Raw genomic sequence first — 27,970 nt, 5'->3', positions numbered from 1 at the left:
CGTCTGCGTGCAGGATTTGAAAGACACCTGGTGTTTCGGTCACCGTAGGCGGTATCTTTACCAACATCTTTTGTCGTACCTGGCAGACATGACAAGTCTTTACATACCAGGCGACGTCTCCTTCCAACTCTGGCCACCAGAAGCGTCTAGCTATCAGTTCCTTGGTTGCATATACGCCTCGATGTCCCAAGGCGTCATGAGTTGCCTTCATAATGTACATCCTGCGACTAGGTTCGATGACCAAGAGGGTGTTGTCGCTCGGTCATTCCTTTTAAACAGTTGTCCCTTCCTTAGGAAGAAGTGACTAGCCGTCCTAACCATAGCAAGATATTTCGTGTATCCCTTTTTCTCCCAGAGGTTTACTAAAAGGTCTCGCCAGCCATTCCTTTACCCCCCACAAGTCAGCTTGTCGTAAGCTTGTGCGAACTTCGAACGCCGAGACCCTTGGTACTCAAGTGAGTCTTCCTCCTGCCCTAGCTTTGGGGTGGCGGGCAGTATTTCGAGGTTAACGTACTGAGACCGCGCATCTACCACGTCTAAGTCACACTTCGCCCCCAAGTGAAGCTCGTCGTGAAAGTCTTTCATGACTTGTGCCGATTCCGTGAAGTATCCTCCTCGAGTATCGATGTCATGCTTGAAATCTTCGAACTCGAGTGGGTCAGGATCTTCCGGGTTAGGCTTCTCATATCCTTGCAACCCATCAGCTTCTTCTTCTGTATGATCATACGGCGTCGTCGGTTCGTCTCCAGGAAACGCTGGTCGACGCGACAAGCCATCTGCGATTGCGAAGTTTTTACCGGGCACATGTTGTAGGGTGAAGTGGTACATTAGGATAGCTTCAATCCACCGGTTAATGGTTGCATTAGGCCCATTGCCGGGGTTGTTCAGCATTCCCTTAATGTACTTCGCGTCGGTCTCGACGACGAGTTTCCGACACCCGATCAAGTAGTTACGGTTTTCCTCCAAGGCTCGCATTAGCCCGAAGAGTTCTCTTTTAGGTTGAGAGTACCGAGACTCGCGTTCGTTCATCGAACAACGAGCCAAACTTCACATAGTGCCATTTATTCGAGTCTTCTTTGTCCAGGACAGAGATGTAGTACCCAATAGCTTTATATGAAGTATCCACGCTTAACTTTACGCAAGGATCACTGTCGTAGTCGATAGTCTTGAGGGACTGGCGCTTCGGCTAGAGCCTTTTTCAAGTTCTCCATTGATGCGACTTGCTCTGGGTCCCCAGACAAACGGCTCGCCTTTCCTAGTCAACTTCTGGATAGGGTCTGCTAATTTCGCGTAGTCCCTTATGAACATCCTCAGGGTGCCCGTGATACCTAAGAACGATCGTACGTCTGAGATATCTTTACAGTCGCCCCATTGAGTGATCACCTTGAGTCGATCAGGGTTAGGCTTGCGTCCCTTATACGAACAAATGTGTCCTACTGCAGGAAACTCCTCGGCGCAGATGATGGACTTCTTGCCAGAGAAGGTTCCTCCACAATACTTCATTCTTTGAACCACTCGATTGACATCTTGGAAATATTCCCAGACGAATCTACGGATTCCGTTATTTTCAGGGATAGTCTCATACCCTCCCTTACCATCCTCGTATCGAGTCTTAGGTCCCCCCAAGATCACGTCGTCGATGTAAGGAATTGTGACATGAGGTATCTCTGGTTGTAAGATGAATGTGACGTCGTCATGGAATATAGGTACTGAGTTAGTCCATCCCATAAGGCAAGGTCACAATTCTTAAGGCTCCGAAGGGAGTCTGAAAGGTAGTCAAGTCCCTAGACTCGGGATGTAGTTCCCTCTCGTCGTACCCAACGAATAAATCCATGCAGCCTCCACAGGCTCTGCCGGCGAATCGTGCAGCTAGTTCTTCTGTAGCAGGTGGAATTCCTGAGTGGGCAATTGTAACTGCATTCAGAGGCTCTAGACTATGTACGATACGCAAGCTTTCGCCATCTTTCTTCAAGACACAGAACCATCTAGCACTGTAGCTTGAGTATAGAAGGCTCGTAAACTCCTGCGTCTATCTTCTCTTTTAGGATCTGACAGACTTTTGACATAAGTCCTGGTGGAATAGGTCTGTTCCTTAGCACCCAAGGAGTGTGAGGGACAGTAGGCATACGAACAGGCGGGAAGAAATCCGGCCGGAAGCGTCCTCTCTCCTTGTCCTCCCAGGCGAAGGCGACGTTATGCACCATGACTAACCAATGCAACAGCTTGCGCTCTTCAGGCCATAGGAAGCCTTCGGGGTGCAACTTGTCCATTAAGTCTTTTCGCTCTTGTGTGTACCGACCCGTAGGTGTGAACTCCGGGTGGGTGGGTAGGTAATTTTGGCATTCCTTCTAGAGGATCGCCTATGATTTTCCGATCGATCCTGAACTCGGAGGGTAAGGTTCCCAGTACAGGCTTCACTTTATCGGCTACTTTCTTGTACTTCTTCCCAGTAGACACGCCTTTAATCTTAGGCTTGACCTCAGGCTTACCCGAAACTGGGTGTGCTTTCGGCTGCTTAGGTTTAGGCTCGTCTACATCCGCCTGTGAAAACACCTGGACTGCAGGTAATTGTTGTGTTTATATTTTGTATGAAGGCAGTCCGACGTTCCACCGGCAACTCATTTATCGCTTGTTGAAGGTACGAATCGAAAGCCTTCGAAGCGACTTCATCCCAACTTTTCTCATCGCGCGCGCATTGCAAGTAGGCGACTTTCAGTTCAGCGGAGCCAAAAGTCTGCTCTTTTGGGAGGAGAGCCTCGATGAATCGAACTTCTCCTGTCTTAGAGTCTCTTTCGACTACAACCGCGAATTCTCCTTGGTCTTCGACCAAATCCTCGAATTCTGAAAAGAATGTCTTTCCTGTTCTTGCAGCTTCCTCTGAATCACCGGAGGCGGCTGACCACGTGGATAAGTATGCACAGCACTCCTGAGCCCAGTGTTGGGGTCAGTAAGTATGAGAGTCGTGTCTCCGTTCCGAGAGTTGTGGATTTCGGTAGACATTACGACGTCGAACGGTCTTCCCAGAAGCACCTTGTAGGCAACTTTAGGGATGACATGTAATTGAAGATAGGCGATAGTATTGCCAATCTTGAAGGGTACGTTTCGTGCTAGGCCCAAAGTCTTGGCTAGTGATTGGTTCGCCGATTGCAAGAAGACAGTTATAGAGGGATCATACGAGATGTTCTTCTCTTTTGCTACTTCTTCAGACATTGAACAAATCTGGGAGCCTGGATCCAGAAGAGACTCTTCTATTCCAGAGGAATTAATCTCCGGGTAGATAGCTCGTAATGGAAGGCTTTCCCTAGCTACGACTATGGGTCTGGGTTCTTCGTTTTCAGGCAAAGATTGTACGTATTGTTCGACCGGATCCAGGCATATGATGGCGCCTGGTTCGAAGTCGACGTCATCTTCACCTGCGACTTCGTACTGGACCGTCGGTAAGTCGTTCAAACTTATAAAGTTTTGTGATAAGACTTCCGGAGAGGTCGGTTCAGCTACTTTGCTTTCATCGGAAGGCTCCTCGTCTGTTTCGTAGTCTGACAAGTCTAGTCGCCCTGCTAGCTCTCCTGAGTCCCACATTTTAAAGAGGGAGACAGGCATGCTTGCAGCCGTCGTCTTTCGTCGTCCGACACGTTATAAAACGAACTGGTGTTCACACAATCTTTCTCTCTAGGATTAAGTCGTCACCATGTCGAGGCACTTTCCGTTTTGTCACCATCTTTCTCAAGAACTCACGCGCTTCATTCGAAATGCCCATAAGTTTCTGAAGGGAAATGGGGAATTCCAGCTCCAGGAGTTCTTTCCCAATCTTTGCCACCGAGACGTGCTCCTCAACAGGCGCCTTCTTGGAAAAAGCGGGGCCTTGTCGATGAGTCGCCACAAGCGGATCAATCGGTACGTCCTCCTTTTCGGGTGCGGTGCTAACCGCTTTTGGCGTTGCCTCAGTCTGTTTAGACTTTGGCTTAAAAGGTTCCCAAGGTAATGGGGTTTTCGGTTGGGGACTTGCACATACGGTCTCATACCACTAGGCGTGGGTGCGGCCGTTGTAGTTGTCTCCTTTTTATTTTCCACTTTATTCTTCTTTTTCACGACTTCGTCATCAGGATCGTCAACTTCCTCTATTGTAACTCGTCTAGACTTCGGCTTGGTCATCCTGGCCTCAGGATCTGTACTACTGCCGGCCGAAGCTTTTGAAGCAGTAGACTTTTCCGTCCTTGGTCTTAAGGAAAACCCGACCTGTCTCGGTCTTGAGCAAATACCGAGAGGTTCTTGTTCATGTCTCCCAGCTTGTCTAGTTGCGAGTCGAGGTCGTCGTCTCGTTCCTCAATGGTAGGAACGCCTTCAGACTTAGAGTCTTTTCGATCCAGGAGATACGTGTGCACGATATCCTTGATCTGAGAGATTTCCGTCTGCATCGTGTTAAAGTCTCCGTAAGTGGGACCGCGGCTGCGCTCATAATCTTCGCCTCCATGGGGATGAAGACTCAGATTGAGCCCATGGCTTTGCCTTGCAAAGTAAGCTCCTTGGATTGTCATGTCCGCAACTCGTTCCTTTTGGCTACGGCCATCGGGTGAGAAGGCAGAGATCCTTTGGTGATTGGAAGAGAGGTAGACTTCTGAGCCTTTAGTGTAGATCTTCTTTTTACGAAGATCATCTAATCGACTCGGGCACCTCATGACCCAATGATCTGTCCCATTGCAATAGAAGCACTGCTGGTCGGATGTTCCCTTCCCAGAGTCTCTGGACCCCTGGTTAGATCGCATCCTCGACGCGCCGTCCCTATACTGCGTTTCTCTAACCGAGTTTAAGTTATGCGGATTGGAGATTACTATGTCTAGCTTGCCCGCTAAAGCCTCGGTCGCTTCTGCGTTTTTACGGCTTTCAGCCATAAACTGCTCCTTTGTTTCGCGAAGAGATTCTACAAACTTCGCATTCACTCGTTGTTGCTCTAAGACGAACTGCTGTTGTTCTTTGATCATGGCTTTTGCAAACGAACGGAAATCACTGTCTGTGGGTTCCGACTTCACAGCTGCCGCTGGAGTAGAGGCTGCCGGTGGATTTCGATAGAGGTTTCGATCATAGTCTCTATCCTCTGAAGAAGAAAATCCGCCGTAGGCGTTGTGAGCTCCAGTTTGCCTGGTCAAGTCTTGTGCAATTTCTAAGACACGTCCCCAAGGTACCCTATCTTCGAGCGTTTCCCCATACCAATCCCGTTTGCTAGTCGTACCGGCTGCCTCTGTAGCAGGTTTAGACTCTTCTAGAGTGAGTCTGAACCGTAAGGCGTCTCGGAAGTTTGGACTTAAGCATCCTAGGATGTTGGAGACTATCTCTCGGTTGGTGACCAGAACATGTCCTGTCTCTTTCTGCAACGCTTCCAGTCCTTCTGCCTCGGGTCGGATAGCTAAGGCGAGTCTAGCCATTCGTCCGACATCTACTTGGGATATCTCGCGATGGCGTTTAAAGACATCCATAAGTCTAGGTCGACTTCCGCGGCTTAGGCCTTCTCCTTCCGGATAGTACCTGAGTACTGCTCTTTTGAACATCGTTCCAAGTACTAGTCGCATACTCTGGTATAGCTTCCCATTGTCTTTTCAGAATAGGGTCGTCTATATAACGAGTCGCATAGATTTTCTTGGCTCGATCGGTTTTGACAATACCCTTGAACAACTGCTCCAAAAGCTCGAGATACCTCACGACGTCCATAGCATCGTCTTTAGATAAGGTAGGTCGATCCTTTTTCGTAATTGAAGGCATGTCTTTATGAGGGATCGCCTCATCCCCAGGAGAAACCTCCTTAGGGTTGAGATTCTCTACGTCTGGCATTTCTACTCGTGTGGGGGTTGGGGTAATCGAAGGGTGAGTTCGAATAGGTTTAAGAGGTCGAATGGATTGTGAAATCCTCGTCGACTTTGGTGCGGATGGCACTGAGGTTGTAGTAGACGTGTTTCGTGGGGGAGTCTTTGGTAAAGACAGTCCTTGTGGAAACGAGTCTTCGTCAATCGAGGCGTTAGGAGTCTCGAAAGGTGGATCCTCTTCGGAAAGAGATCCGTCGCGTCTAGCACCGATTTCTTGAAGTCCTTGGAGTGCTTTGCGTAGCGCTCGTTCAGACTCAAGTCCTGGCACAACTCCTGCTCTCTGGCTCGCCTTGGTTTTACGGGGCTGAGATGACCTCGACGCCGTGGTATCCAAAACTACGCTTTGTTGTTTCCAAAGGAAGACAACCAATCGTCTCGTGTCCGTCTCTTGTTAGACAAGTGACGACTTCTCCTCGACTTGTGCGAATACCAGCTAGGCTAGCAATCGACTACACTCCTCTTTTGTAAACTGAAGCAACCCCCTCGCGGTGGGCTCCAGATGATGCGCGGTCAGGGGTGGGAGGCTCTAAAACCACACACACACCAACCGAACCGGCAGGTGAAGGTAAAGAAGTAAAGAGAAATGAAAAGGCTAATCCTCTACACCCAACCAAAGACTACGTCTAAGGCCAAATGAAGTTAGACTTCACCCAAAGGAACGACGGTATGTAGTAAGGCACTAGAACCAAACAAACCCTTAACAATGCAAAGGTTCGAAGGGGGGTGCACGGGAGTGGGCGGACAGTAGGTGAGAAGGTGAAAGGTAAAACAAGAGCTTGTAGGCTCAAGGCGCGAAGGTGATAAGTCGTGCAGAGGCAGACCACTAGCTAGACTAGGGTACCACCACCTCCTCGCTACTGAGTAGTCGAGAAAATACACAAAAGAAGTCAAGGAGACACACGCCGGTGCTCACAGAAAACCAAAGTCGAACACGCCCGGGACGACTGTTACCAAATTGATCTACACCGAGTCGAAGTGGCCAAAGAATAACCCAAAAGTCGATCTACACCGACGTCGACAAACCTTTAACGTGCTGAGTCGCGCCGGACTTCACGGAGTCTTATCCTGGAGAAAAGCTGCCAGCGATAATCTGTAGAATTCGAGTGAGAACTAGCTAGCTTTTATACATGAGGAGAGTGTTTGGTGTACTAAGGCTGTAGACAAACAAAGACGGAAAAACTAGGAAGACTAGGTAAGACAGGCAGACTAAGAGAGACAGAAATAGAACAGAAGAAACACGAGCTTCGATAGATAGGATAGAAATGGAACGGTTCGAGTATTAGGCGCTCGTAGACGCGCGGTTACTTTTGCTTAGGCTTGCCTTATCAGGGCAGCCGAGGACGGCTTGTGGCCGGGCGCCTTGCCGTGATCGACGCGGCCATGACCCAGTTCCGGTTCCATAAGGGGGAACTCCACTTCGCCACCTGGTGGGTCAGACTTTGATCTACATTGCTCCACCGGAGCTTAGTTATGACTCCTTCGGCGGAGAGCCGTCCGCGTCTAGACAGTCCCGAGGTCCGTTACTGATCGGCCGAGGTCTCATCGTAGACGTGGTGCGCTCCACCTTAGACTTGGCTCTCTCTCTCTTTGGTCGTCCCGCTCCAATGCCGTGTGTCGGCGTCGGGGGTCCTTCCGGTTGGTCCATCAACTCCAATGACATTTGCTTCCGCTAGGTCGTCCGAATCGGAGGAACCAGTCTAGACTCTTAGACTTGGTGATCCGTTAGACTCGATGCCTCGACTAGGTTCGTCGAGTCGTCACGTCTAGGGTTATAGTTGGTTAGGCTTTTGCCCTATGAGCTCTGCTGGTACAGCTAAGTCCTCATATTCAAGTCGCAGGTGGGTAGAGTTCGCCTCGGTTCAAGATCTAGGTTCAGACCCGAAAGGTAACAAACCATAAGACTTAGACGTCGCGCACGAGTCTTAGACTTAGGGCTAGGCTTCCTGCGGTACCTTCGACTAGAGTCTCTACTAGCGTTTTTGGTAAGGGCCTGCGCCTTAGGCTACTCACAAAGGGTTCGCTGCGCTTTTGGTCTGGGGTTTCATCATGAAGACTCCTTAGTTGTAGGCTAGACGTAGACACTTGTGACGAGTCTAATAGAGCCGTTTGAGCTCAGTTTGAAGTCTAGCCGCAAAATCGGCGTATCACCGCCTTCGCATCTATGCCATGGCAGAAACAGCCGACAACTCAACCGTTCTGGCATACGGACCTGGATGGGAGGGAGGGGCGTCGCTTGCCTAGGATCATCGAGGACGATGAGTCTTAGAAGGGGGGTAATGTCGTGAACTGCTGGTACGACCCCTATTTTTCCCATCTTATCTTATCGCTTCGTTCATCTTTTATCTTATCGTTGCCCCTGTCTTTTCCCCTTTATTCTCGTCATGGACACTTTCTCTCATGGAACACTGCCTCGTCTTGCCCTCTACCCTGTTCTCTATTGTTCTTTCATTCTTGCACAGCCTTATGACTCGCTATGACTCGTCATTACTTCTTTATTGTTTCACCCTTGTTTTGGCGCAGCCTTGTGACCTTTTCTTATTGTTCTTGTTGTATTGCCTCATCGCTCGTCATCCTGACTCATTGCGGATATGTAGGTTGTAGTTACAGTATATAACTTAGGTAGTTCGCTCTGCATGTTCCTCAGCTTGACCTCTTTGTCAATTCATCACTCTATTCATTGCTCTAACCCAGTGCTCAACGTCTCTCATCGCTCTCACTTCTCTTATCTCGTTAACCGCTCGCCTTATCTGGTTTCTAGTTTGGTTTAGTGCTCGCTCTTCGCGACACTTCACGGATTTTACGGGCGTTGGATTCGGTACACGGAGTAGCTGCAACTCCATTCGTTAGTGAGCGCGTTGATCTTCTGCCACTGGGACTGAGTGGGCGGAAGAGAGTAGCGTTCGGGGCAGGGTTGAAGTGAACACTGCTCGAAGTTGCCGTTCCTGATGTGGTAGTCGAAGATCCAGTCGTTGGCGGGGTCGGTGCTTCGAGCGCAGAAGTGCGGACTTCCTACGCAGCTAATCTTGACGGTGGTACGGGGTGATAGTTGCCAGAGTGAGACCTGATCGGCAGGTCAACCAGTAAGGACCAGAGTAACGGCGGGATGCAGGGACAACGATCGGCGTTGCCAGTGCACAGGGGTAGCTTGACCTAATGTCGCGAAGAGCGAACACTAAACCAAACCAAACCTTAAAACCAGAGCGGAAGTGCCAGAGGGCTGAGAGCGACAAGAGAGATGAGAGCGATGAGCGACAAGTTAGACCAGAAAGCTATGTCGATGTATTGACGAAGAGGTCAAGCTGAGGAAATACAGAGCAGACTACCTAGCTTATATACCTATTCTACAGTCTACATAGCCGCGATGAGTCAAGATGACGAACAAATGGCGAAACGTCGAAGAACAATAAGAAAGGTCATGAGGCTGCGTGAAGGCTGCGCGGAGAACAAGGATGAAACAATAATGGAACAAAAGAACGTCAGAATGAGTCAAGAGGCAGTGCGTAACAATAAGAACAATGGAAGTGGGGCGAAGGGCAATACGAGGCAGTGTTCCATGAATGAAAGAGTCCATAGAGGGAATAAAGAAGCGAAGGAATAGGGGCAAAGTGAAACGATAAGATGCGAGACAGATTAGATAAGATAAAGTGAAAAATAGGGGCTGTACCGGCTGTTCACGACACTTGCAATGAATGTCGCCTTTCCACACCCCTTCCGGATGGCTCTGGAGCACCCGGAAACTGTTCTATTCCCTTAACCAGGGCTTTAAAACTTGAAGAATGAATGTCAGACAGCTTTGAGCTACTTGTGTAGGCCCTCTGGCCCTGACCCAGGTGATGGCTATTGCAAGGGACGGTCCTGGTGTCAATGTCAATGAAGGTCTTACTGCGAGAAAGTGAACACTATCATGGCTCATTGGATTTCGTCTCATTTTTATTTTTGATGTGCCCGGAACAGTAGAATAAAGACAGAGATCAGTACAATCTACATACCATACGCCAAACGCCCAACTTGAGCGCCAGGGAATTGCTGAAGCACGTTCTGTGACCGGTTTTATGTTTTCGGCAAATCTCCGGCATGATCTTAATCCATCATTCCAGCGGCAACGCCCGGAAGCGCCCAATCGTAAAGCCCTGACGTGGATGTACATAATATGCCCATTGCCGACAATCACGGCCTGAACTTCATGCAGACCGGCTGGAAGCCATAAAAAACATTTGCGAACAGAATACACCTGCCTGGCCGTACTGTTTGCCCTTGGTCACTGGTGGTCAGTGGTCTGCCAAATATTGACCAAGCTGTGATATAGTGGATCTCTTTTCTTTCACGGTCTGTGAATCCGGGCGCTTCCGTTGCCATGATAGGGCTTGCATGCGAGCTAGAATTTCACGACGATGCGAACGTCGGTCCGCAGAAACAAGAGAAGTCAGCCTTCTCGATCCCAACAAGGACCTGTCGCCGTTCCAAAATTGGGCATTGATGCGCTCGAAGGCGCCAGTCAGATGCCAGATACGGCGGATACGCTGATGGGCCCGTCAAAATCGTGGATAGAGATCTCAGAGAAGGTTGATGGAGAAGGTGTTATACAGAAAATAGGGGATGATATACCATCTACGGTTATCCAGGGGATTATGGATAACGGTCCCAAGTACACCTCACAGGGTGTATCCATGTAGTTATGGATAATGTACAGTTGGATGTAACCGTACATTATGGATAATGACTACAGCATCTGTTGAAATGCCCGCAGCGTGGATGGGAAGGAACGCGAAGGGTCCTGTCGGACACCACCATATTCGTTGTGGCGCACTGGTCTGGGATCACCGTTCAGCAACATCGTCAGTTGGTTTCAGGATAACTTACCTTCGAAAGTCCGAGTGCTGTAATGACTGGCTGGGCCACCACCTCCCAGAGGATTTCGAGAACATCCCGGAAGTCGTCGTCGGCCGTCCGGTAATCTTCCCTTCTGCGGACTGCCTTCAACCGAACATCCCGCCCGTCAAAACAGTTGTCGATATTGCATCGAACATGAACGTCAATTTCTTGACCTCTGGCCAGCAACGGAATTGCGTCTGCTAAATATAGCAACAGTGACATATCTGCGAGCAGAGAAAGGGGGAGAAGAGTGCCGTCCCCTTTCATAATGAGAGCATGGCACCCAAATTCACTGGCATTCAGAAAGACAACGGGCCCGCCACGGGCTGCATTTTTGAGGGTGTCGAAACAGGGTGGAAGCAGGAAATCGTGGAAGCCATCGGTGGCTCGTATCCGTGCGATGACCTCCTCTCGTTTCCGAGCGAGTAGGTATGGTCGTGATGGCAGTTTGGCCGACATGGAGTCAGGCTCCAGGTTTTGGCCTGTCGCGATTTCCAGCTGGCCAGTAACAGAACGGAGTTCCGACGCTAAATCAGGGTGGAGGGCTTCCAAATTATCGAGAGACCCCCGGAACTGAAGGGTTTGAGACCAGAAGACCGATCGTGCTGTGGAGAGAAACACAACTGCAGTCTCCAATTCACCTTGTTCAATCGCGCACTGTACTGCGTCGCCCGACAGTTCTTTGGCGTGGATGAGGACATTCTGGCGCTGCTCCAGTGTGAGGTCGAGAGAGGCCAGATGGGGGAGTAAATCCACCCCATGTTTGTGAGCCTCCAGTGCGTTTTCCCAGCGACAAAACTCCCGGCAGGTTGAACTCCAGAGGCCGGCGTGGTCTAGCCTCGCCAATGGCGATGATCCGTGGAACTGAGCGCCAGACCTGAGGAGCCGGAAGATCTCGTCCTGGATGCTGCTGTCGCTGTGGACTTTGTACTTGAGTTTGAGGAATGTGACAAGGTTCGTCAGCGTCTTCAGCGAATCAGGATTGTAGACAACAGGAAGATTGGGTTCGTGTTCCAGGGCAAGAGCGGGACCTATGCGTGAAAACTCAGTTAGAGCATCCCGTACATGTACAATGCACTCCTCGAGGTCGCTGAGGTCGCCTTCGCGCTGGAAGCGGATAGCAAGGGCGTTTGCCAAATTGTTGAGCGAGCTCGGACGGTCCGCGCAGCCTGGAGGTCGAAGAGTGAGTGCTTCCCTATGGTACTTGATGGCCATTTTCAGGTCGTGGATGTCACCTTTGCGCTCAAAGCGTGCGCTAAGAGAAATTGCTAGGTTGTTGAGTAGGTTGGAGAGATCCTGGTGGCCGGGAGGGATCAGAGCCAGTGCCTCGCTGTGAGATGCGACAGACTCTTCCAGGTCACACAGGTCATGCCTGTACTGGAAGCGGATAGAAAGAGCCCCTCCCAGGCTGCTTAGCGAGATTCCACGGCCAGGGTGGCCCGGAAGCTGATGGCTGAGTGCTTTCCTGTGAGCGTCAATACACTCATCCAAGTCGCAGAAGTCTCCTTTGTGACGGAAGCGCATGGAAAGGGAACTGGCAAGATTCCTCAGCGTCCTGGGACGGTCCGAATGGCCTGGAGGACGAAGATTGAGGACTTCCCTGAAAAGTGAAAGGGATTCTTCTAGGTCGAGAAAGTTGCCTTCGTACTGGTACCGTGTACTCAGCGAGATTGCCACGTTTTCGAGAGGGCCGCATCGTTCCGGATCGCCCGGGGCCATCAGGGCTAGCGCTTCTTCATTACAGGCAATGCACTCCTCGAGGTCGCGAAAGTCGCCTTGGAGCTTGAAGCGGGTTAGAAGGCAGCCTGCGAAGTTGATGAGTGATGAAGACCGCTCTGGGTGGCCTGGAGGTAGAAGAACCAGTGCTCCCCTGTGGGACGCAATGCTTTCTTCGAGGTCTACAACGTTGCCTTTGTGCTCAAAACGCGTGTCAAGGGCACTTGCAAGGCCAACGAGCGATGCTGGGCGATCTGGGTGGCCTGGAGGTTGAAGACTCAGTGCCTCTCTGTGGCGCGCAATACACTCTTCCAGGTCTCTGAAATCACCCCTGTGGTTGAATCGGGTGCAAAGGGCGTTCGCCAGGTTGTCCAGTGAGCGGGATCTGTCCGGGTGGTTCGGTGGTCGAAGCGCGAGTGCCTGGAGTTGCATCTGAACGGATTCTTCCAGATCTTCAAAGTTACTGGTCAAAATAAATCGTTTGAGCAGGGCAATGGCGCAGTTACCAAGCGTATCATGACGCCTTGGATGTTGCGGCGGCCGTAGTGAAAGGGATCGGCGGAATTGAAAGATAGCATTATCCAGGTGAAGTCGACCTCCGTTTTTCAGCAAAGCCGTGCCCAGCATGTATGGTTCCAATCCTCCTCGGTCCTCAGCTTGGGCCTTTTTACCAAACCGCTCCATCTCCCTAAACCCCACCGGCTTCTGCCTGGATTCGCATTCCATGAGCTTCATCCATCCAATGTGTTGCAGGTTGAGCAGGACGACGGAGAGCATCGGATCGCCCTTGTTGAAGGCGCGCTTGGCGTCTTGAAAATATACCCCGGCCAAACCCAAATCCCCCTCGTCCCCGGATGCCAGGTACCTCAGAGCAAATGCGTTTCCAACCCGAAGCAATAGTTGGGCTTGGGTGTTGGTCACACCTTGACACGAAGCGATAGCTCGAATGGCGAGAGCAAAGGCAGTGTCGAGGCTGGACTTGTCAATCGATTGTCGATAATCTCGGAGAAGATCGAGGACGGAGGAGACGATGGCGGGGAAGTGGTCGCCCCGCAAACCTGAGATTCGGAGTTGATCCTGTGAATTGCCAAAGGTCACCACTGAGTACTGAGTCGTGCCTGGTTAGTGCATGATCACATACAATGAGCGTCAATTTGACATCAAGATCGCCTTTTCGCAAAAGTCCCAACCCCTCGTCCAAATCGTCGGCCCATCCGTAACGAGCGAATCGAGTTACAAGCGCTTTGATCAGGACAACTTCAAGCTTTTCTCGTGTTCTGTGATCGCCCTCGCCGCGAATGGCCCCCTGTAACATGGTGATAGCGTCTTGCAGGAGGTCGTCTTTCATTCCTTTTGTGACGGCATCTAATAGGCTGTTCACGAGCAACAATGCCTTATCCAGCTCGCCCTGAACGTATCCAATCCACCTTGAGTACAGTCAGTAAGACTCCAAACGGGGAGGGCTATAGGTTGGCACACATACCCGAGGATCCATGTTCATCAATAGGTTAGAGGGAGTTTACGGTCGGTGAGCAAAGATCACTGCTACACACCGACTAACGAGCGGCTCACCATCTTGTTGAAACCGAGTCTGCTCCATGCGAGGGCTTCCCGTGCTTAAAACCGCTTGCAATGGGCTTCAAAGCAAAAGACTGACGTTTTCAATGTCGCCGCTTATTATAGACCCCAACTAGCGCTGGGAAGTCACAGCAAACATAGCATTCGTGCCGCATAGCCTTGGTCTAGGATGACCGTGTGACATCGTCCCATAGCAGTCTGCATAGCCGCATGACCGCTACAGCAGTGAATAGCTGAAGCACTAGCCCCGAGGATGGAAGCTGTTCAACAGCAGGTATGTGCGCATCGTGAACAAGGTCCAAAGCGATCTGTTTTGGACTGCGAAGTTGACAGGGCAGCGCTAGGTACAAATTTTCGGATCTTCCAAGCCAGCTTCGTCACATTTCCTGTACTTCCGACAGGCTCGGTGCCAGTCGACGTGCCACAACCTTTGAAATTATCGTCATAAGTTTCGAAATTGTGAAAACTGTGGCCATCAGTCGATGTTGAGTGAAACGAGGGGGTTGCGACTCGGCGCTGTGGGATTGAAATTCCGACAGAACTTGCCACGCTCGGCTGACTCGGCTCGTTTCTGTCGGTGTCGAAACTCAACGCTCAGTGAAAACCTTGCTGGTGCCTAATAAGTCTTTCAACTCTGTTCATATTACCCTCATAAGATACTCCAGTCCCTTTCTGCTCTACTTGCGGCAAATAAATAACTCCCAGTTCGCCTCAAAGCTCAGTAGCTCCTTGGGCCACCTTCCCTAGAGGCTAGTATGTACACTCTGCCCAAACACATCGAATTTCTGCAAATTGGGAAAGGTCCGACGCCATTGCTCACTGACCATACTGCGTTCAGCGGGCGTCAGACGTGATCCATCTTCTTTGTCGGAATCTCCCCATGGAAGAACATCCACTCTCCACATCGGCGTCTTGGCCAACGGAGCAAGGCCTGCTCCGAGTCGGGTGTAACAGTCCTAGGGGTGGAAGTGTCTCAGTCAGAACCTGCTCGTGAACGTCCAACAACGATAGCAATAGCCAACTTACCATTTTGTCTGCTGGTCTAGGTGGCCGAGTGAAGATGCGCAGCACTCGGATAGCAGGGAACGCTGCGGCCATCGACTCCGCAAAGGGCTCGAGCTCAGCAACGCTCGACTCGTTGTTGGTCAACCCAAACCAATGCAACGACAAACTCGTTACCCTCAGCCCATCCTTGTGGAGGGTGTCGAGCTGAGTGGCCACTCGTGGGCAAAGCGCGAGCCTTTGCTCCTCTGCAGCATAAAGCCCAGGGAAGATGCCGACCTCAGACCAGCTGAGTCCATCCAGGTCCATTATTCCGTAGATGCTGGGGAGGCGGGATCCAGCTTCTCCAATGCCTCCAGGGCAATAGGGTTCGAGGGCCTGGGATTCACACAACTTCCCAGCGCGGCATGACAATATTAATTGGAGGAATCGCAATAGGCCCTTCGGGGTGGTACGAGGAATATACCAGAACCCGACGACTTCCAGGGCCTTGTGTCGATCGGTGAGGGCCATGTCGTATACCTTTGGGTCCTCACTTGGATGGTAGAGCAACGAAGTTAGCTGATATTCGCCATCGCTGAATCCATATCAGAATTTCAGTCGTTGAGAACACGTATTGCCATTGACATGACTTACTAAATGAGCCAACGGACCAGTGTGCGAACCAGATAATCATCCCAGTTGGGATCCAGTCCAATCTTGAGGTCAAGATGCTTCAGACCCTTCATCAGCTCCGCACAGGCAAGAATCTTATCCACCAAGTTTCGGTCTGGCGAAATCATCATGACCTTCAGATTCTGAACCATTATGGCCCGCTCAGGGTGAGCGGACAGCATGTCCAGGCATAAGTTGGCCCTCTCCTTGTCGCTTGAGTCGATAACGATAGATCGATGGAGCAAGGGCTCCGTGTCAACCTGGAAAACTTTTGGGAGATGTGACTGACATTCCAGTCTTGAGCTAGAGAAGACAGTGAATGGGACGGGGGTGCTTACTGTGGGCATCTTGGTGGTGAATGTCATTGTCAAGTTGCGTTCGCTGTAGCCGCAGTCTAAACAGCTCATGGCAACGATCAGGCATCGCTCAGAACAAACATGCACGTATTGGCTGGTGATGGGTATCCCTCTGACAATGAGTACATAGCCTTCAAGTGACGTAACAAGGCCACAGGGATCAGACAGACAGACATGTACGCCATGGAGTTTGAGCATTTGCTTTCAAAACGCGCTGAGATTGTGAGTACAAGAAAAGTGAGAACAATGGAATAGATCTAGAATTTCTATGCGGGCAAGTCGAAGGTTGGCCTTACTATGCTTACAGACCGCATCAGCCGCGGTAGTAGTTTGCCTTCACAAACGGTAGCGGTGTTACGACAGCCTTCCTCAGCCTGTTTCGGACGTCCACCTGGAGCTCGGTGCCCTTCTTGTGGAGACCATTCTTGACGTATCCCATGGCAATGTTCTTACCGAGGGTAGGTGAAGGAATTCCAGACGTGACGACACCTACGAGGGGTAAGGTTTAGTCCCAGGGCAATGGGCGAGATGGGGAACGCGACTAACCAATTTCCTCGTTCCCGGGGCCGACAATCTTTGCGCCCTGTCGTGCAGGGGCGCCTTCCACGATCAAGCCAATACGCCTGCGAGAAGGACCTTCCTTGATTTGCTTGCGAATGGCATCAGCACCAATGAATTCACCGGCTTCTCTCCTCTCCTTAGCTATAGGAAAGATGTGAGATCAAGAACAAGACGCAGGGCAAAAGACATACGAATGACCCATGTCAATCCAGCCTCCACAGGACCAGTGTTCTCGTCAATCTCGTTGCCGTACAAACACATACCAGCCTCCAGACGAAGGCTGTCTCGAGCTCCGAGACCGGTGAGCTGAACAGGGTTTTTGGACAAGAGCCTAGCGACTTCTTCGGTTTGCGAAGGTGGGATTGAGATCTAAATGGGCCTAGATTGTTACGCGAACTACAGGTGTTCGAGAACGTGGAAAACGAACCTCGAAACCGTCTTCTCCAGTATATCCACCTCGAGCAACGTGGAGGTTGAAGCCCTCGATAGGGACAAAGGCAGCCTTTCCGAAGAGCAGCTGGTTCAAATCGAAGGAAGTGAGACTTTGGAGGTAAGATGCAGCCTTGGGCCCTAAAGAGTACATTGAGTTTACACACATACAACATTTACTGCCAGGTACGTACCTTGGAGAGCCAAAAGACCCCAGTTCTCAAGGACTTCGAGTTCCACAGGACCCTTCTTCCCAGCCTCACTGTTATTCCACTCCTCCAGCTTCTCCTTGATCCAAGCCAAATCACGTTCCCTGCGTCCAGCATTGGTGACAACATAGAACGCATCCGCGGCATGTTTTGTGATTATAGTATCGTCGATGATTCCTCCCTTCTCGTTGAGGAGCAGGGAAAGCGTGGAGCTGTAGGCTGGGAGCGAGGACAGTGACGAAGGTGTCAACCATTCCAGGAATTCAGTTGCCGTTGCACCCCGGAAGCTTGTGGAACGTCGCATTCAGCATTCGGATAGGTAGAAGTGGCTTAATCTTACTTGGACTGGACCATGTGTCCTACGTCGAACAATCCGACGCTGTTCCGGACATGGTTATGGCTTGCAACTGCCCAAAGTCTATCGTTAATACAGACTCAGCCCTGATATACTAGCAAAGGTCCATACCTTGGCCTACATCGCCATAAGCAAGAGGCATGGAGTATCCAGCAAAAGGCACCATTTTGGCGCCATTTGCGACGTGAAAATCGTACAGGCCGGTACGTTTCAACTGGAAAAAGAAGAGAACTTTAGCCAGGGGCCCTGTGAAGCTATGGTTGACCAAGTTACCGGTTCTGACGCCGTTGCATAGCGCCTGGCTGTGGTTTTGAGGCCATTGGCAACGTAGGCTGCCCTCAGCGATCCTCGAATTCCCAGCACGCGACAAAATGCAGTCATGGTCGTTGAAAGTTGGGGAGAAGGCGGGACCCTGGAGCTCCTTCCCCCGTATACAGTCGTAACCCTAACCTCACGATCATTCGAGCTCGTTGCGACTGACGGCGCCGACTCGCGTTACCGTCGCAATCGTCCCTCGCTATCAGCTTTCTCTACAACCACCACATACTTTCTTCAAGGCCGCCAGGGTCGTCCAGCTACCGATCTTAATGTCTCGTTTCGTCAGAGCATCCAAATACCGGTGAGCAAGCTCGTCGATGTCCAGCCAGATCTCACCAGCGAGCTCACCGCGCAATCGTCGTGCTGCAGCCACGTCTTTGGCCAATCCGCGAAGAAAGAATATGGATTTGAGAACGCCAAAGTGACCAACAGCGCCTGGGACACGAACATCGTGTCTGCATCTGGTGTGAGTCGTGGATCTTGTCGACCCTCTCGAGATAGCGCGCTGAAGAGCTCATGAATTCGTGTGCATAGCAATATCTTAGCATCAACTGGAACTCCTCGGGAGGCGGCGCGTTCGCGATCTTGCCCCTGCCATCCCCGTTCCATGGCCTCAACGGATTCCCCCACAAGTTGCCCGATAGTCTACCCCTGGCCCGCGGACACACCGCAACCGTCCTCGACACCGACTGGTCCCCCCACAACGACTCGGTCGTCGCATCTGGTGGTGAAGACGGAAAGGTCCTGGTCTGGAAGGTCGACTCCTCTGCTTTCGAGGGCTGGGGCCAGGAAGGCTGGGCTCCCCAAGATTTCGACCCTGTTGCGCGTCTCGATGCCTCGGCGCGCAAGGTCGGACAAGTTCTGTTCCACCCTACCGCTTCCAACGTTCTTGCCAGCGCGTCTGGCGATGCCACCGTTAAGCTTTGGGATCTGGCAAACCCCGAGGACCCCAGGGTCACCCTGACCGGCCACGGCGACATCATACAGTCCCTGACATTCAACCCTACCGGTACCCTCCTCGCCACCACCTGCAGAGATCGTAAACTCCGTATCTTCGATCCTCGAGCTGGCTCTGAGGCTGTCAGGATCAATGATGGTCACAGTGGCATCAAGGGCTCGCGGGTCGTCTGGATGGGCGATTTGGACAGGCTCGCCACCACGGGCTTCAGCAAGATGTCTGAGCGCCAAACTGCCATTTGGGAAACCGGCAGCCTCTCTAACCTTAAGACTATCTCCTTGGATCAATCAGCCGGTGTTGTCATGCCCTTCTGGTCCGACAACAACATCCTCTTCCTTGCCGGCAAGGGGTGCGTTCTCCCAACGTGCTCTCCCTTGAGCCTACTGACTTTATTGCCAGAGATGGAAACATTCGTTACTACGAGTACGAATCCGATTCACTCTTCGCCTTAGCAGAATACAAGTCCTCCGAGCCGCAACGTGGAATGTGCTTCCTTCCTCGCCGTGCTCTCAACGTCTCAGACTGTGAGATCGCACGAGCCTACAAGGTGCATGGTTCTTCCGTCGAACCCATCGCCTTCATTGTTCCTCGTAAAGTAAGCCTTGATCCATATCCGTCCATTAATTCACATCCTAACCCACGCACCACCCACCAGGCCGACTCCTTCCAGTCGGACATCTACCCGCCAGCCCCGTCAAGCGAGCCTTCCCTCTCAGCCTCCGAGTTCTTCAACGGCAAAAACGCTCCGGCGAACTACATCAACCTCTCAGATGGCAGTGCTGCATCAGGCCCGCGATCTTCTGCTGCCCAATCAAGTGTGTCCTCTCCAGTCACCGCTACCCTGCCAACTAGGTCCTTCACCGCTTCGGCACCCGCACCAGCCGCTGCTCCTTCCCCTGTTGCACCGTCTGCTTCAACATATACCCCTGCTGCTGTTTCTGAGCCCACTCCCGTGACGCCCAAGCATTCAGAACCCAGTTTCACCGCTCCGGCTGCATCTCGCTCTCAATCTATTAGCAATAGTGGTGCCGAGGTGGGTTAACTTTTCATTCAGTTCTATGATATGGGGAAAGTGTTCTGATAACTTCGGTACTACTTGTTAGGCTGCTTTGAGAGAAGAGAACGCTCGCCTTACAACCGAGCTCCGGGAGGCCCGAGAGAAGATCCGGAACCTGGAATTGCAGGTCGAAACGATCCGTGCCAATGCACGCAAGGCTGCCCAAGCCCTCCTCGAGGGGGCATGAAACCTCAAGATGTTGTAATGCTACAATCACGACCACCTGAAGACTTACCTCGGTTTGGAATAACTTTCTCGCTCAAACCCCCTATTAATCGAACTGTTGTAAATCATACCCTTCCTTTCATCCAGAATCAAACATGCTCAGCATCTGTAACGCATTGCGAAATTCATATATGGTCCTTGACCTCACACGGTTCTCCCGCCAGAACAACTTCACTACGCGGTCACATGATTGCGATTTCTCCGTCGCATAAACCTACTGCACTCTGAGCATAAACGCTTCATCCGACTTTCTTAACTCTGAACAAGGCCTTGCAGATGTTTGCCAGCAATTTGGTTGCGACGAGTTGGTTTCTTGATTAATAAATACTTCTACCGACGATATAGGTGGACGATCTTTCCATCGTGTGTACGAATCGCCGCCTACTCCTTCTCGACATCCAATCAATCGCGCTTGACGCGGCCGAGGATCTTGGCGAACTGCTGGCCCTGAATTTTGGCAACGTCGAGCTCGAGTTTAGATGGTTGACGAGAGCCATCACCACCAGCGAGGGTTCCAGCACCCCATGGCGATCCTAAAATCACGAAATGTCAACTTCGCCAACGGCGCCAATGGAGCTCTTGTTGGACTCACCTCCGTGGACTTCCTCAAGGTTGGTCATCTGCGCAAAGGCAGCGTAGTAACCGAAGGGCACATAGATGATACCATGATGAGCGAAAGTTGACAGAGTGTTCATCGCGGTGACTTCTTGTCCACCACCCATAGAAGCAGTTGATACGAATACTCCGGCATATTTCCCGGCGAGGGCGCCTGAAGCCCAGAGAGGGCCGGTGGCATCCCAGAAAGCCTGTACACGTACGTGTTATCAGCGTCATATCCTCCACGCCAACACCACAAGGAAGCCTAGTCGCAGCATACCTTGAACTGAACGGGCATGTTACCGTATCGCGTTGGAATACCCATCAAGAAACCATCATACTTGGTCAGAGTTTCCGGCGTGGCGATGGGATAATCCGGCTTGGGCGGTGCCTTCACCAAGGTGAGGATGTCCTCGGTAAGCGTCTCCGGAACCCTGGTGTGGTGGAAAAGACACCAGATTTAGCAAAAACCCACACTACACTGGAGCCTGCCCTCATTTAGAGGCTGACTATATCCGACCGACGTACTGGTAGATGTCAGCTTTGCCACCAGCTTCCTCAATGCCCGCCTTTTCAGCCTCGGCCACTAGTAGGAGAAGAGAGATAAGAGGTCAGTACGTCGTTCGACCGAGCCCCTGTAATAATTATGGCAATACTCGCCATGTAATAGACTTACATTTGGCGACGTGACCGTAGAGGGTGTAGATGATAATAGCGATGTTGGGGCCGGTCGACATTGTGTTTCGATAAAGGCGAGTAGGACGGTAAGAGATGGGAGTGAATAGAGACGAAGGAGTGAGAGAAAGCGCAAGTCCAGTTGCCTTGGTCTTTATATGTGATTTCGGCCCAGATGCACATGGCTAAGGCGATTCCGTAATCCAATAATATGTAAGGATTTAAAATACGCTGATAAAACATGCGAAAAAATGCCCAAAAGAATATATCGTCGGAAGAATCTGGAAAGGTTCGAAATGGTATGTCCGCCTCCCGATGCGTATGGTTGACGTCACTTCCACGCGGGCTTGCGCGATCAGGATCTGCGAGCAGTCATACACGTCAAAAAAGGTGAAAGCGACGATTATCGTGGTTCCCAAAGTGTCTACAGAGGAGATGGCTTATCACTCCGAGGCAAAAGGGTGCCAAAAACTATACCATGGCCAACGTGGGGATCGAACCCAAGACCTTCGCGTTATTAGCACGACGCTCTAACCAACTGAGCTAGTCGGCCGATACCTGATGCAGGCGTGTCCCATGTACGTCGCGCCACATCGATCACAGGCTAACAACCTTAGCTCGGTGAACGTCATTAAAGTTAAAGGCTTTAAGCCCTACAGAGTCTCCTAGCTATATAGACCATACCCGACCGTCCGATTCGATGAGAGAGGGAGCCCGGTGCCTGGCTAGATGATTAGCAGTGTGCAACATCGATATTATCTGCTCCAACGTTGGCGCCCACACACCGGCAATCCTTGAAGCTTGGAATCTGACGCAACGTACAGAATGATATCTAGAGAATGTACCTGAAAACATAATTGATTCGACGTGTCATCCGTGGAGACTCATGTCGGAAGAAAATTACATTAGCTTCACAAATTCCTATGCCAAAACCAATGAGCGGCGTGATTTAATAAACGTCACCATATATTTTCGTCGTACTAGCCTACCCACTCTCCGTTTCTCCTTACCATAACACAGTCCAGCACACAGAGATAGGCCAAGTCGGGAAAATGCGTGCCCCAATATTCGGCGAGCGGGAGCTGCTCAGTCGCCTTGAGCCGCGGGTACATCGGGTCATGTGCATGATCATCGGAAGGGCCGCTGCTCCACTCCTGAATGCTCAGCCTGACCAGGGGAACTCGCGACAGTGGCAAAAGCCCTTCCCTGAGTCGGCCATGATCCTGTAATTGGGTCTTGCAGTCAATAATTGATCGGGTACAAGAACATGAAGACATACTGTGTCTGGCGTGAATTCCGTGTAAATGAATAGCTCTTTTAGAGCAGGGAACGAAGTCACCACCGATTCCAAAAATCGCTGGAGTTCCAAGACGCTCGTTTTCGCCTTTTTGCTGATTAATCCGAGCCAATGAAGTGACACGCGCCGTACTCTCTCGGAGGGTGAGGTCACATACGTGCCATTATCCTCCAGATCGAGAATAATGGAAGCTAGAGGGCAGATACGAAGTTTATCCTCTTCCGTAGCGTAAAGCTCAGGAAAAAGACAAAGGAAGTATTCCTCTGTTGATCCCCCCAAGGCGCAGATGATCGGAAGGCGACATTCTGGGTCTTCGGGTAGATCATACGGCTCCAATAGCGCGTCACTATCCACAGTGTTCCCCGCGGCCCATTGTACAACTTGAATTATCTCGCGCATGTCCTGACGGAAGAAGGAAAAGTGGCCCCAAAGCACAATGACCTCCAAACCCTGCTGATAGTTTATGAGAGCATCATTACTCCCAACCAACTCGGTGTACCAAGGGTAGTAGCCGAAGGACGAGAGCTGGAAATTGCTTCGACTGACGACACATCAGCGCCAGAACTCGGATATTGCAACTGGTTAGAGTGAACTCACCATAAGAGCTTGGATGGGAATTCCGAAAACACAGGTTCGTCGTGATAATCGCCCCACATATGTGATTCTAACCTGAGGTGCTTCAGGTTATCCATAAGGTCCGCGCAGGCAAGTATCCTGTTGGCCAATGCCATCATCGGCTCACTCATGACGATCTTCAAGCGTTTAACCATCTTCGCCTTTTCAGGATTCCCAAGTGCCCTCAGACAAGCGAATGCCTTGTCGCGCCCAGCACTGGTGTTGTCGAGAACCAAGGTGATAGAACGGTAAAGCAAGGCCTCCGCAGCGCTTTTGAAAGACCGGTTGACCAACAACAGCGGGACCCAGGCATCTCGCGGGCAAAAGCGAGCGATGGAGGTCACGATCTCCAGAGGCAAGGCCTGCTGCTTGCGCCATTACTGGATGTGTGGGGAGAGGTTAGGAACAGGGTACTCACTGCAGTCATATTGTCTCGAGGTAGAAGGTGCTTGAGCACTCTGGCAAGGCAGTGGGAGGTCCGAAGCGTCCATACTAGCGTGCTGTCACTGATTTGCTTCGGCACAGAATTTAAAGACCGACGCGACTCGGAGCTCACACGCCCCTATCTGGGGGACGCGACGCGTCGCGGCGGACTATCTGCAAAGCCTGTACACAGTAGGAATCGAAGGGCTGCTACCAATAGCTGCAAAATGTCAATGGATTCTACCAGTGCAGTAATGGCTTCTTCGTCCAGCAACTAGAGAGTCTGCTTGAACAGAAGAATGTCATAACATGTATTCCATGCGAAAAGTAAATAAGGAGCTCAGTGTAATTTGTTAGTTCAACTAACAAATTACACTGAGCTCCTAGTCGTCATGACGCTGGGTGAAGTCGTGGCCTACCCACTGTCCATTTTCTCTGTGCATAGCACAATTGAGCACAGAGAAGTGGGTCAGATTGGGGAAATGTTTTCCCCAATCTTCAGCGTGCGGGAGCTGTTCAGCCACCTCTAACCGCAGCGACGTTGGGCCATCAGAAGGGTCCCTCCACTCATGAATGCGCAATTGGAGCAGGGGAGCTTGGGACAGTGGTAAAAACCCTTCTCTCAGTCGGCTGTGATCCCGTGGTTAAAGGCCTGGTGAGTAATCCCCTCGGGAGCAGGGAGGTTAGGAAAGAAGGACATCCTAGGCAATCTCAGGTGACTGGGAGGTGAGTGTAGATCGATAGCTCTTCTAGAGCAGGGAATGACGCCACCAACGAATCCATGAATTGCTGGAGATGCCGATACAGTTGTCTCGTCGCTGGTTAATCCGAGCCAACAGAGCGACACAAGCCGAACCCTCTCAGAGGGTGAGGTACGGTCTTCACCATCATCCTTGAGATCGTGGATATCAGAAACCCGAGAGCAAATGAGAGGTCTCTCCTCGGGGGCGCAAAGTCCAACAAGAAGGCTAACTTCGTATAGTAGTCCTTGGGAATTCCCGAACCGCGGCTTCATCATGAACATCGAGCCGGTTCTGTGATTCTAGCCTGAGATGCTTCAGGTTGTTCATGTGGTCCGCACAAGCAAGCTAGTAGCTTGTCGACCAATGCCACCGCGGGCTCAATCATGAAGATCTGCAGGCGGATATATAACCATCTTTGCTATTTCAGGATTACTAAGAGCCCTTAGACAAGCGAAAGCGTTGTCGCGGCCGTATCCGGTGTTGCTGAGAGTCAGGGTGATAGACTGATAGTGCAAGGGCGGGCTCAGCTTCGCCATTGAAAAACCAGTTGACCAATGACAACGGGGCCAAAGTGAACGGCGTGCAAAGTCGAATAATACTCGCAATGACCTCCGGAGGCAAGACCTGTTACCTACGGTATTACTACATACACAGATGCAATGGGAATGAGGGTACTCACCGTGGTGACATGAGGACAAGCTGCTCTGAGTTCCATGGCGTGCTGTCACTTACATATACTTCGGCGAAGACGGGACGCGACTCGGAGCTCCCTATCTGGGCGACGCGACGCGAAGGTCTGCGAACGACTACTTATTGACTAGTGTTCAAATTGCATTCATGTAGTAAATATACAAGTACGTAGAATTGAGGCCCACGAGTGTCCACCTTGGTTTATATGCCAGGCTCACGTTTCCTAAACAACAGCTTAGCCTTCGGGTTCGGGGCGCAGGTAACACCAAGCCAAAGGTTCTTCGGCCTCTCTCCCTCACACTTCACATCATAATTAAGCACCACATACGCCATCATCAACTTCAACTCCACCGCCGCGAAGAACCTTCCGGGGCACGCATGTCGTCCATGACCGAAGGCCAGAAATTCGGCGTTGGTGGTGGTCATATCACTTCGCTTCCCCGCCTCTTGGATCCTGGAGAACCGCCAGGGGTCGAATTCAGAAGGGTTGCCGTATTCAGAGCTTTGGTGCATGCCGGTGATGTCAACTGCGAGTGTGAGGCCTTTGGGTACTTTGACGCCGTTGGCCAATGTGAAGTCCTCCAGGACGTGTCTGTTCATCATCACTGGAGCCGACGCGGTTTGGGCTTGAGCATGGTTCCGTGACACTATTAGACGGACTTACCAGACGCCATAGGATGATGTCGTTGGGACTCCTTGATGAAGCTATCAATTTTAACGAACTTGTCCACCGCCGTCTTGGACCATCCATGCTCTTTCACCGCAGCTCGTGCTTCTTCACGGAGTGGCTCCTGGTACTCTGGGTGCGCCGCGAGATCGTACAGGGCTTGTGTGAAAGTCTGATACAAGTCGCTGTGGTCAATACACCCGTGACCCTCATCTCAATGGGGTTGCCTTACCATGGTACTCGTATGGATAGCAGCAAAATTAAGTACCAGAATTCGAAGTGTCAAGGCTCGTTCAGCAGTTTCCTCGCCCTTAGCCTCCTCCATGAGCCACATCAGGAAATCCATCTATAAATGAATTAGCATAGCCAAAGCATCAACCCCGCGAAACTGCTCACTGGTCTCTCGTATTCGTCTCCAAGGAGCGCTATCTGCTCTCGCCGATGCTTAATCAGGGGTGCAAGGTGTCTCACACCTTGCTCGACCCGCTTCCTGGTTGCGGGGAGGAACACCGAATGGACAGTCCTAAAAACGGAGTCGTCAGTCTGAGGTATTCGCGGAAGTCCGGTGTCGCTCACTTGCGAAGGAATGGCGGGAAGAGTCTCAGTACGGCGGCAGACGTGACAACATCGATAGTATACTTGATGTTGAGGTCGATGTAATCTGGGTCACGGCCTGAAGGGAAAGATTATCACATCGGGGATCATTGGGGAATTGTATCAAGTGCACTCACACACAGGGAGACCCACGAAGGTGCGGTTACTTGCTCGACAAATCACTTTCATGATCTCGTCGTGGGCAACAACAGATGCCCAGTCTGTAACGAGAAAACTTGAGCAAACGGAGGAGAACATGGAAGTGAAGTGAACCCGCCTTTCGAAGAAGCCTGGAAATACTCCCCAAAGGCACTCGCAATTTCGTCGTGAACGGCGGGTATCAACTGCGGGGTGAACCTCTTAAGTTGATTGCGCACAACACCGATATGATAGGGATTCGATTCAATTGCTGGACCCATGGTGAGTGGTGTTTGCAAACTCTGTCCAACACGGTCGTCAGGGTGAAACCTGTTTCTCAAAGGCTCGAAAATACGGACCTCGGTTACAGCGATATGGAAATCCAATTGGTGATCAGGAGCCTTCCTGACTTGCTCCACGAGGTCGTGACCGTGTACGAGGACAATCCAGTTGAAGAGACCGGGGACTTTGATCACCTGTGAACGAAGCTACATTCGAGATGTGAGCGCTGGCCTGGTGCAACAGGTGACTTGGGTGATGTACCAACCTTTTCATACGACTCGGCTGCATATTGAGGTGCCCTGGCGAAGAACTTTATTCCATCCAGGTACGAGAGAATGGCCGAATTGCTCGCAAGTGACGGGATGTGGTTGACCTACCAGGTGAATGAGGGGATCGTTAGCTCAAGCAGTAGTCGAGGGGAATGTACGTACCTTGCGCGTGTCGCCTAGGTGGTAGACGAGCCATGCAGCGTACAATGCACCCAACGAGGCAGCCGCAGTCCCAGGCCGTTCCAAAACAAGTTCTTTGGCAGCCTCCAACCCCTGCCAAACTGAGTCCATGGTCGGTACGAGGGAGCGAAGGGACTGGGGAGGGTGCTGGTAGGTCTCAAGTGGATGAACAAGTGAGAAGAATCAGGGTTGAGCGTGGTAGTCCACCGCTAAAGATTTTCCGAGACAGATATAAGAAAGAGAAGCCATGTGTGGAAACGGTGTACCACCGCCTGATCAACATTCCTACCTATCCTGTTTCAAATAGGGAGCGTGTCAACTGTGGGTTCTTTCGCTGTTTAAAGGAAAATAAATGCTTGCATCCGGTTGGGTAACCTAACAATTCTTCTCGGCGGCCGGTTTGGAGACATGGGAAGTCCATGGCACACGTGAGGAAGCAGAGGAGTTGGAGAACTTAAGGAGGATAATGATAAGACGACCTTGCTTCTAGTGGCTTCTTGTCATGCATATATTCAGTCATGGGTCTAACCAGGAAGCCCGGATGGTCGAATTGCAGTCAGATATAAGTATAGACTCACCATTTGCTATGCACATCAACCGCAGCGGCAAAGTTGCAAAAATATAGATGGGGATGCGCTGGTAGGAGCTATCGAAG

The 27,970-nt window shown here is 51.3% G+C and overlaps 8 protein-coding genes and 1 non-coding gene across 9 annotated transcripts; 1 reads left to right on the top strand and 8 right to left on the bottom strand.

The window, feature by feature from the left end:
* Positions 1–10,691: 10,691 nt before the first annotated feature.
* On the bottom strand, positions 10,692–14,036 carry CC1G_04043 (hypothetical protein; the record flags this gene model as incomplete). The annotated part of the gene is made up of 3 exons (XM_001831100.2): positions 14,016–14,036; positions 13,585–13,851; positions 10,692–13,520 (listed from the first exon to the last, which is right to left on the bottom strand). The coding sequence occupies exons 1-3, from the start codon at positions 14,016–14,018 to the stop codon at positions 10,692–10,694; spliced, it is 3,099 nt and encodes a 1,032-aa protein (XP_001831152.2). The 5' UTR covers positions 14,019–14,036.
* A 460-nt stretch (positions 14,037–14,496) lies between these two features.
* Positions 14,497–16,024, bottom strand: CC1G_04042 (hypothetical protein; the record flags this gene model as incomplete). Its single annotated transcript, XM_001831099.2, has 5 exons — positions 14,497–14,637; positions 14,846–14,977; positions 15,048–15,558; positions 15,660–15,961; positions 16,016–16,024. 5 exons carry the CDS (start codon positions 16,022–16,024, stop codon positions 14,497–14,499), a joined length of 1,095 nt encoding a protein of 364 aa, XP_001831151.2.
* Positions 16,025–16,228: 204 nt separating this feature from the next.
* CC1G_04041 (aminomethyltransferase) lies at positions 16,229–17,972 on the bottom strand. Its single transcript, XM_001831098.2, has 8 exons — positions 17,861–17,972; positions 17,699–17,801; positions 17,573–17,639; positions 17,218–17,519; positions 17,022–17,164; positions 16,786–16,963; positions 16,580–16,735; positions 16,229–16,522 (listed from the first exon to the last, which is right to left on the bottom strand). Exons 1-8 carry the CDS (start codon positions 17,966–17,968, stop codon positions 16,347–16,349), a joined length of 1,233 nt encoding a protein of 410 aa, XP_001831150.1. The 5' UTR covers positions 17,969–17,972; the 3' UTR covers positions 16,229–16,346.
* Positions 17,973–18,110: 138 nt separating this feature from the next.
* On the top strand, positions 18,111–20,107 carry CC1G_04040 (microtubule binding protein; the record flags this gene model as incomplete). Its single annotated transcript, XM_001831097.2, has 6 exons — positions 18,111–18,206; positions 18,275–18,371; positions 18,440–19,212; positions 19,263–19,458; positions 19,519–19,896; positions 19,967–20,107. The coding sequence occupies exons 1-6, from the start codon at positions 18,175–18,177 to the stop codon at positions 20,105–20,107; spliced, it is 1,617 nt and encodes a 538-aa protein (XP_001831149.1). The 5' UTR covers positions 18,111–18,174.
* A 317-nt stretch (positions 20,108–20,424) lies between these two features.
* Positions 20,425–21,529, bottom strand: CC1G_04039 (NADH:quinone oxidoreductase). The gene is made up of 5 exons (XM_001831096.2): positions 21,419–21,529; positions 21,271–21,328; positions 21,023–21,176; positions 20,738–20,951; positions 20,425–20,678 (listed from the first exon to the last, which is right to left on the bottom strand). Exons 1-5 carry the CDS (start codon positions 21,477–21,479, stop codon positions 20,548–20,550), a joined length of 618 nt encoding a protein of 205 aa, XP_001831148.1. The 5' UTR covers positions 21,480–21,529; the 3' UTR covers positions 20,425–20,547.
* Positions 21,530–21,896: 367 nt separating this feature from the next.
* Positions 21,897–21,970, bottom strand: CC1G_20142. Its single transcript has one exon. It is a non-coding gene; the product is annotated as a tRNA-Ile (tRNA).
* A 347-nt stretch (positions 21,971–22,317) lies between these two features.
* Positions 22,318–23,756, bottom strand: CC1G_04038 (hypothetical protein; the record flags this gene model as incomplete). The annotated part of the gene is made up of 6 exons (XM_001831095.1): positions 22,318–22,338; positions 22,428–22,640; positions 22,697–22,808; positions 22,872–23,255; positions 23,312–23,694; positions 23,748–23,756. The coding sequence occupies 6 exons, from the start codon at positions 23,754–23,756 to the stop codon at positions 22,318–22,320; spliced, it is 1,122 nt and encodes a 373-aa protein (XP_001831147.1).
* A 1,171-nt stretch (positions 23,757–24,927) lies between these two features.
* Positions 24,928–25,210, bottom strand: CC1G_14793 (hypothetical protein; the record flags this gene model as incomplete). Its single annotated transcript, XM_002910769.1, has 2 exons — positions 24,928–25,119; positions 25,175–25,210. The coding sequence occupies 2 exons, from the start codon at positions 25,208–25,210 to the stop codon at positions 24,928–24,930; spliced, it is 228 nt and encodes a 75-aa protein (XP_002910815.1).
* A 176-nt stretch (positions 25,211–25,386) lies between these two features.
* CC1G_04037 (cytochrome P450) lies at positions 25,387–27,426 on the bottom strand (the record flags this gene model as incomplete). The annotated part of the gene is made up of 10 exons (XM_001831094.2): positions 25,387–25,790; positions 25,850–26,024; positions 26,085–26,198; positions 26,249–26,375; positions 26,429–26,525; positions 26,584–26,667; positions 26,760–26,886; positions 26,944–27,072; positions 27,132–27,239; positions 27,298–27,426. 10 exons carry the CDS (start codon positions 27,424–27,426, stop codon positions 25,387–25,389), a joined length of 1,494 nt encoding a protein of 497 aa, XP_001831146.2.
* Positions 27,427–27,970: the final 544 nt, after the last annotated feature.

The sequence above is a fragment of the Coprinopsis cinerea genome (genome assembly GCF_000182895.1).
Source record: "Coprinopsis cinerea okayama7#130 chromosome 7 map unlocalized cont3.7, whole genome shotgun sequence".
Classification (NCBI taxonomy): Eukaryota; Fungi; Basidiomycota; class Agaricomycetes; order Agaricales; family Psathyrellaceae; genus Coprinopsis; species Coprinopsis cinerea.
Note: the sequence above shows the minus strand (reverse complement) of the source record. Positions and strands in the feature narration are given on the sequence as shown.